A 9226-nucleotide genomic window follows, 5' to 3' on the forward strand; every position below is an offset into this window, starting at 1 on the left:
CTACCTCTTGCCATATTCAAAAATAAAACTGAAATAGATTAAAGACTTAAATCTGGGACCTGATACCATAGAACTATTTAAAGAAAACACTGGGGAAATGCTTTGGGACACTGGTCTAGGCAAAGACTTTTTGGATAAGACCTCAAAAGCACAATCAACACAAGTAAAAGCATATAGGATTACATCAAGCTTAAAGGCTACACAGTAAAGGAAACAATCAACAGAGTAGAGACAATATACAGAAAGAGAGAAATTATTTGCAAACTATCTGTCTAATAAGGGATTAATAACCAGAAAACATAAGGAACTCAAAATACTCCACAAGCTTGGCAGAGTGCTTTGAATTCCTTAAAAAAAAAAAAAAAAAAAAAAAAAAAAACCTGATTTAAAAACAGGCAAAAGATCTGAATAGGCATATCTCAAAAGAAGACATACAATGGCAAACATGTATATGAAGAAATGTTCAACATTACTAAACACCAGGGAAATGCAAGTCAAAACCACAGTGAGATTATCTCACCCCAGTTAGAGGCTTTAATTAAAAAAAAAAAAAGATAGATGTTGGCATGGAAGTAGAGAAAGGGGAACACTTGTATAGTGTTGATGGGAATGTAAGTAGAGCTACACGGAAAACAGTATGGAGTTTCCTCAAAAAACTAAAAATAGAACTATAATCCAGCAATTCCATTACTTGGCATATATCCCAATGAAAAGAAATCAGTATATTGAAGGGATACCTGCAGTCCCACATTTTTTGCAGCACTATTCACAGTAGCTAAGATATGGAACCAACCTAAATGTCCATCAATAGATGAATGGATAAAGAAAATGTGCTACATATACAGAATGAAGCATTATTCAGTAATAAAAAATTACTGAAATCCTGTCAAATATTGCAGCAATATGGATAGGACTGGAGGTCATATGTTAAGTGAAGTCAGTCAGGTACAGAAAGACAAATAGCACGTGTTCTCACTCATATGTGGGAGCTAAAAAAAAAAAAAAAAGTGTATTTTATTTTATAGAGAGTTGATGTTGGTTACCAAAGGATGAGAAGGGGATGGGAGGGAACAAGAGAGGTTGGTTAGTGGGTATAAAAATATAGTCAGAAGGAGTAAGATCTTGCGTTAGCTAGTACAGTAGGGTTACTATAGTTAACAATAATGTATTTTATAGCTCGAAATAGCTAGAAGAGAAGATTTGGAATGCTCCCAACATAAAGAGAAATGTTTATGGTGGTAGATATGCCAATTACTCCAATTTGATTATTGCACATTTTATGTATGTATCAAAATATCACATGTACCCCTCAAAAATGTACAACTATTATGTATGAATTTTTTAAAAGAAAGAAATTAAAATCAACAACTTTACTTTGTTTTTACTTCCATTTGCTTGTTAAATCTCTACCATCTCTCTTCATGGTTGTAATTTTCTGTTAGCGTGGCTGAAACAGAACTCTAGTAAACAACTTACAGTTAAATCTTAATTTTTTAATTTAATATGAATGTTTTTATCTTTTAATAGAATTTAAACCATTTTCATTTACTGACATAACTGATGGGAAGCATGGTCTAGCAGAAAAAGTTCACAGACTTTGAAGTCAGATAGACCTAATTTTGAATTCCAACCAGCAGTTCAAAGTTCCTATCATAAGAATTAGTGATAATATATAAAAAGCATCAATATATGATATGTCCTCAATAAAATATATCTGTCATTTATTATATACTTTCTTAGGTTTCTTTCTTTTACTGTAACGGCAAAGTTTTACTTATTTTCATTTTCTCATTGTTTTGAAATTCCTTTCTCACTGATTTGAGTTCTACTAATTGACAGCTTTTTAAAAAAGATATCATCTTTATTATTTCTCCAATAAAATTTAGGATTAAATGGGATATAAATATATAGTATGCACAGAATATAGTTTCCCCTCTCCCCTTACACTTTATTTTGCTGTCTTTGTCTTTCATTTCACCTTGCTTTCTCTTATTTCATAGTATCATGTCTTTATAACTTAGTTGAGGATGCCAGGCATACATTTTGAAATGCTGCTTCTGGTCCTGTAGTAAAAAATTTTTCAGAGGTACAACTGCCCTCTGAATCAACAGGATAATGCTACCTTTTTCTAATGAAGTATTTTTTTCATAAAGTCCATGTTGGGATTTTTTCTGTTTATCATACTTAAATGAGGAAAGATCTGTGTAAACCTAGTGTTTGCCAACAATGTATGATTTTCTTTGAACTCCCCTGTCATGTCCACTAGGGCCTAAGCAGAACTCCCTTCTTTGATCAACTGAGTGGACAAAAACATGAACAATTTCCTTGCTTATAGCTCAATTTTCAATACGTGGCAGACTATCTGCTGACTGAGGTGGAATCACCCTCTCTTCCTACTGTCTCATTCGCTAACACCAAATAGAAGAGGAACATTAAAAACTGAAATCCCTGACCATGCTGTTAACAGAATTCTTCCTGGATCTGCTTCTATAAGCAGACCTTTATATCTTCCTCCAGAAGGTCATTGCCACCTTCTCTCTAGTATCTATATGCTACTTACTGGGAGCTACAGTTGCTGAGTAGTATCAGATGTGAGGAGAGAAGAAATGAGGATAATCCAATAACTGCTGGCCACTTACCATTTTAAAGCAAAAGTCAAGAAAGACTTTTAACAGCTGGCATTATTGGACAATGAACAACGCACAATGACACTATATAAACTCTTTCATCATGGAATATATTCATACAGAAACTGGATGATCTATTACTAATGCAGGAGCAATTCCTATATCAGATGAGAGGCTGGTATATGAATTCTTCGGGCCCTTTCAGAGGCTAAGAGTCTAAAAAATAACATATTTTATCAACTCAGTTACCTAAATATTGTTTCAATAACTATTTCACTAAATTTCTTACATGCGATAATTTGCATCTATCAGACTCCATTAATTAACAAAATATATAGCTGTGCTTAGGAAAACATGCTTTAAAAACTCATAGTCAAAAGTGGCAGAGATATGCTCAAAATAAAGTTGTTTTCAACTTAGTCTTACAATTCCTTCATTTTAAAATTGGTAAATAAAAAAGGTGCTTTACTGGTCTTTAGGTGGGCAAGATAAAGCAGGTCTATTTTTTTTTAATTGTAATTAAATTACTTTGATTGATCTAATACAATATACTGGTTTGAACTACAGTATTTGCCATCTAAAGTCCAAAAGCTACTTATTCTGGAAATACTTCCAATTCACTTCTAGTTCGGTTAGGACAAGGAGTCATTGAAGATAGTTTCTCTACTTCCTTCACTGGCAGGTAACTCATAGAGCACTCATTCACATCAAATGATACCTTTAACAGATCATGTTCCCCAACATTTGCTGCATATGTCCATGTAAGTTTTCTGGTACCAGTAGGATCTGCCCAGGCAAAAAGTCGAGCTTGTCTTGGCAGCAAGACCATTTCTTCTGGTGACCCACTGAAACATGATGAACAGAGAGAAAATCAGAATTATCTTGGAGTTAAGAAATCCAAACCCGTAGTTTACTGAGGAGGGGATTAGCACAAAAGTCCTATGCAATTCCTTTGGTTAATAAAACACAACTCTACCTAAAAACAAGTACCCTAAAATGTCTAATAAATTAATGGTTTTTAAGCTTGGGGAAACAGAATATTGCCCTTTCTGAAGCTTCAATGCACTCAGAATTGATCCAAGTGGAATCATACCAATGGAATTCATTAGGGTAAACAGATTGCCAGGTCAGAGTCCACCTGTAGAAATAGCTGTGAAGAGTAAATATCTTTAGTAGCCGAACTTTCACTCAGTGCTTAAATTTAAACATATTTTTTACAGACAGGGTCTTCCTATGTTTCCCAGGCTGGAAAGCAGTGGCCATTCACAGGCAAGATCATATTGCACTACAGCCTCAAACTCTTGAGCTCATGAGATCCTCCTACCCAAGCCTCTCAAGTAGCTGTGACTATAGGTATGCATTACCGTGACCAATTAAGCTTTTTAATCAAATAAAATACTTAAGATATATTATGGGCTGTAGCAACAAAAAAAATTATGTCCATACCATTACTACACAAAGTGTGGTCTGTAAACAAGCAGAATAAGCATTACCTGGGGACTTGTGGGAAATGCAAAGTCCAGGGCCCCATCCAAAAGCTACTGAATCAAAATCTGCATCTTAACAAGACTCCCAGGAGACTTTAAAACTGATTATTACAGTTTAAGTAAAGTATTGGTTCATTTAATGCAAAAAATATTCCAGAGAACTGGGAGAAAAAAAGTAATCCAACTAGGTTTTAATCCTAATCTGTACTTTTAAATCTCTCACTGGATTCACTCCATTAGAGTTAAGACTAGGGAAATCTTTAAGACATTTACATATATACACACATTTATATGTGTGTATATATGTATAAATATATATACACATATATACATATGTTAATATAAATATACATAATTTTATAAATAAAATTATTCGATATTTTAAGGGCTTAAATTCTCCACCATTAAATAACGACATCATCCAAACCAAATGACAGCAAAGGCAAGAACAATGAAATTCCTATCAGCCAATGCTATACATTCAACATCACTATCTACTCATCATCTTCTCATTTAACCTTCTACTACCCCTACCCAAAAAAACTAAATACAGATTTATAGGAAAAGGGTCACTGAGCATTACCAAGTTACCAGGAAAGGGAATACTCAAACAGGTTCACTCCCTTACCTGCCATTTTGAAATTTAAAAAGCTCTAAAACCCCAAAGATTTTTCTGGAAGTTTGGTGTCAAAACTCATTTGGCAGCAAAACCTGACCTGAATTGATATGAAACTATTAATAATTTCTATTTTTCCCATTTGACGTGAATATTCATCAGTTTTGCTGCAGAAATACTAATGTGTTTACAGAGGGTTATCTCAAAACATGTAAGGATATTAGACATTAACACCACGTGTTCCGTATCACCTTTCTAAAATCTAAAAACATTCTGAATATGAAACCAAAGTGTTTCCCATTAGTTACTGTGAACCAATAAAAGTATTTCCTATTAACCGTTTTTTCTCATACCTCTGTTTGTATGTGAGGATGTCCCATGGTGTATGGTTCATTATCAAGGCAGGAGCAGATCCCTCATGGTAATCAGAAAAAGTTATGACAGTTGAATGTTCGGCAGTGTTTACATCCACCAAGATACCCCCATTCTATTGTAGGAAAGAAAAAAAAAAGTATGTTTGATGTACTGGTTTAATCTACACTTACATATGGAATTTCAATATTATGTAAAACACAAAAGCTTTGTTTTCTTTTTTCTTTTTTTTTTCGAGACAGAGTCTCGCTGGAGTGCGGTGGCGCCATCTCAGCTTATTGCAGCCTCCGCCTCCGCCTCCCAGATTCAACCAATTATCCTGCCCCAGCCTTCCGAGTAGCTGGGATTACAGGCATGTGCAACAATGCCTAGCTAATTTTTGTACTTTTTAATAGAGATGGGGTTTCACCATATTGGCTAGGCTGGTCTCGAACTCCTGACCTCGTGATCTACCTGCCTCGGCCTCCCAAAGTGCTGGGATTACAGGCGTGAGCTTCCCCACTCAGCCTGTTTTCTTAAGTTCTTACTGAAAAGCAAACTGGCTCTGATCTGTTACAAATATATGTTGGCATTACATATTGATATAGCAGGACCTTCAAATAATTATCAGTAAATTTTGATAGCATGGTTTACTGAAATATCTCAAAGCAAATTTTAAAAATCAAATACATTTTATTTTAAAATATGAAAACTTACCAGATCTTCTAAGCTCAATAAAGTGCCATTATCCTGTCGGTTATAGAAGAACGGTTTGGAAGATCCTTCACAGCCCACCACTCTCACACAAAGTTTGCCTGACAAATTTTCAGGCCAAAATGGAAGGCACTATAAATATAAAAGTTATTATCAGTCTTAAGGATAACACTGTAATATAATAAATAAGACATTAACTAATTAAATTTTCAATTCTGATTCTGATCTTGATTAAATTATTATGAAGCTTCTAAAAATATGTCCTCCACATCTCTTAGTAAGATTACTGACAATATAATGACTATGAAATCAAAGAAACTGCATCAGGAGAATACAGATATATTAGTCTATATGTATTTATGGTATAATTGCAGTATGAGAAACTGAAGAGTCTGTTGATTAAGAATTACAAAATTCATTATTATTTAAAAATTGTATTTAAAAATTATAATCTCATTTGCTTTTGTGTATATCCACTTTAATTCACTAATACACGATGAATTCTTTCACAGAGTATCTTATCCTAGATAAACCAGAAAAACAACTGAACGCAGAGGAAAGAACACCACAGACCTTGCTGGAAGTTCCGACACCATCCTCCTAGATGTCTGATATTAATCAGACCATATACTTACTTCTTTAAGCCTCAGTTTTTATTGAATATTTCATTCCTAACACAAAATGTCCTTCTGTTATAGAATACTAGGTAAATTCTATTTCTGAATAAAAAATACTACTGTAATCAAACCCACAGCAAAGATTTAAAAAAAAAAGAAGCATTTATTTGTTGCTGAGTTTAAGGAGATCATTCTAAGTGTCTTGAACACACCACGCTCTTAGAGCTTTTGGTTCATATTGTAATTAGAATCCCTCCTTTTCAGTCTTTTGCTAAAAATTTTTAAAATAATTTTAGAATCTGTTTTACACAGTAGAAAGTGACCTTCATCCGGAGAGTCAGCTGGTTTGGTTGAAAACTCAGTCAAGATCAAGCACCAGTGCTCATCTTTGCACCTGTCCTCTTCTGGCACACATTCCCCCATTTGCTTCACCTCCTGGAATCTTACTGAGCATGAAGAGCTTAGTTCAAATCCCACCTTTTCTGTGAAACTTTTATCTTTTGATCTATAACACCATGATTTCAACTACCAATGACTTTATCAATCTTGGAAAAGTCCCCTTTTCAGTAAAGTGAGACAGCGGAATTTTAGCTAATTTTCAAAGAAATTTCCAGCTCACCTATTCAGAAATTCTATAACCACCTACAACTTAGCATGTGCTATCTATCTCTCCATGTGCTGACTTTTACTACTCTTTTAAGACAATAGCTTCTTGAATATAGAGACATTACCTTGACTATGGAGACACCATATAATACATAATCTCTATGTACTTTTTACAGTACATAGCTACATTCTACACATATAGGAAGAATTAGAAAAAACTATTAATGATCTAGACTAGGCTAGTATAAGTATTATCAAAACTTTTCTTCTTTTTTTAAAAATATAGTATGAAAAAAATCTTTCAAAGCTGGCTGTCATATTTCAACACATAAATATGATAGAGTCTGAAAAAGAGGTATATACAATTCTTATTTAGATGTCAATATTTACTTGTATATTTTAGGAACCAGTTGTAATAAAGAAAAATGTTACCTCTGAAGAAGCAATATAGTTCCATTTATTAGTTGGCATTGAGCCATCAGATGCAATCTCGCCAACTTCTAGTTCTAAAGATGACTTGTTTGCAATGGTACAAAAGGGAGTCAGGGTAACTATTCGCGAAAGGTTGAAACTGCTCATTTTGATGCTAACACCAACCTGTGGAAAGGAAACAAGCTTATTTTCCAGTTTATTCAATGTCTTTGAAATACACACACATCCCCTCATTCACACACAAACTTCTTAACATATTTTAAAACAATAATTCCTAAATAAAGCAACTACAAGTTACATTCTACTACAGATTATCGTCTAAGAAAAAAAAATTTTAGTTCCTTAGTTTCGCTCCATCAGAAACAATTCAAGAAATATCAATTAGTAATTTAACGACTTGTAATGACAGACTTAGTATGTCTAGAATTCCCTACTTTTTAAAATTTCAAACATAAATTGCTTTATAATTAGTGTACAAGTTTTATTATCTGTTATTAGTAAAATAAAAATTTTGAAGTAGTAATAAAATAGGTTAATTGGCATCAGATTACTAAAATTTTCATACTAGTCGAATTTAAGATTTAAGAAATGTCTGGCAAGGGGTGGCATAGAATAAGGATTCTACCATACTGTGAATATTTACCAAGTTGCTCACTTGGATGGATTAAACTCACTGTCTTAAACTTAGACAAATTCAGGTTTTGTTCTGGTATCAGTGACCATAAAAATTTGTAGTGATAACAGCCCTCCCTCCACATTATCACTTTAAATTCAAATTTCTGTACACTTTAGGAGCCAACTTGTTTGTTGAACTGTAGAAAAGGTGAATGGAATCAAAGGTAAATGAGAAAGCAGAATCTTACCAGGTACTCCATATTGTTGGCAGGACACTTCACACACCCATAACTTCCCACTGTATCCAATGAGAAACTACTGGACCAGGCACTAGTTGAAATTTTTAATTGTACCTATACCAGAGAGCACATATCGTCATATAAGCAATCTAAAACACAATAATAATTTTTTTTGAGAGAAAGTTGCTGGACTACTAGAAATTTCTTTAGTACTGTGGGACACAGAAAAATATAATCAAAGCCATACTGCAAACAGGTAACAGAGCCACAAAAAACTCTAGGGAACAATAAAACAAAAACATAGTTCTGACTTTCTCATTCACCTATGCAATGAGTATAGTAAACCTAGATACCAATGAGATTCTGTATTGTTTTTAAGAAGAATTATAATGCAAAATGATGTTTTCCAGTGATAGACTTATGATACAGAGCTAACAAATCTTTAAAGTCTTAGCATATAGAGAATTTATGTCTTTAACATTATTCAGCAGACATTACATTAAAGACATTGTGACAGGCAGAATGGAAGACAATAGGACACAGTTCCTGTCTTCAATGAGCTTCCAACTAGACAGACTAGGAAATACATACTAAAAATTATGATACAAGACTCAATGGGATAAGAGCCATACAAGAGGCAAAAAATGCTATCGAGGTGAGAGGATAGTTTACTTCTGATTCTGGGATTTAGATAAAATTTTATAGAAGAGATCAAACTGTGCCCTTGTATTAATCTCACCCTCATCCATCCAATTAGTTTGTAAAAAACTTGAGGACAACTAGAGGTCAGACACATAAACAAGCAATTACAATACCACGTGTTAACCAACACTCAAAGACAGTGGAGTTCCCAAAGCATCACCTGTTGGAAATGCAAAGTCTCAAACCATATCCAGACCTACTGAATCAAACTGTAGAGACA

The 9226-nt window shown here is 33.8% G+C and overlaps 1 protein-coding gene across 2 annotated transcripts in view; it reads right to left on the reverse strand.

Moving 5' to 3' along the window:
- The window catches only part of VPS13C (vacuolar protein sorting 13 homolog C (S. cerevisiae)), a 189868-nt gene that overhangs the window by 48094 nt on the left and 132548 nt on the right, over positions 1–9226 (reverse strand). For both annotated transcript variants that reach the window (XM_011975761.1, XM_011975760.1), the window contains 5 exons: positions 8314–8418; positions 7451–7615; positions 5799–5927; positions 5084–5217; positions 3346–3472 (listed from right to left, as the gene is read on the reverse strand). In XM_011975761.1, coding sequence (XP_011831151.1) covers positions 3346–3472; positions 5084–5217; positions 5799–5927; positions 7451–7615; positions 8314–8418 — 660 coding nt within the window. The remainder of the gene's footprint in view (positions 1–3345; positions 3473–5083; positions 5218–5798; positions 5928–7450; positions 7616–8313; positions 8419–9226) is intronic.

The sequence above is a fragment of the Mandrillus leucophaeus genome, unplaced genomic scaffold (assembly GCF_000951045.1).
Source record: "Mandrillus leucophaeus isolate KB7577 unplaced genomic scaffold, Mleu.le_1.0 Scaffold1583, whole genome shotgun sequence".
Lineage (NCBI taxonomy): Eukaryota > Metazoa > Chordata > Mammalia > Primates > Cercopithecidae > Mandrillus > Mandrillus leucophaeus.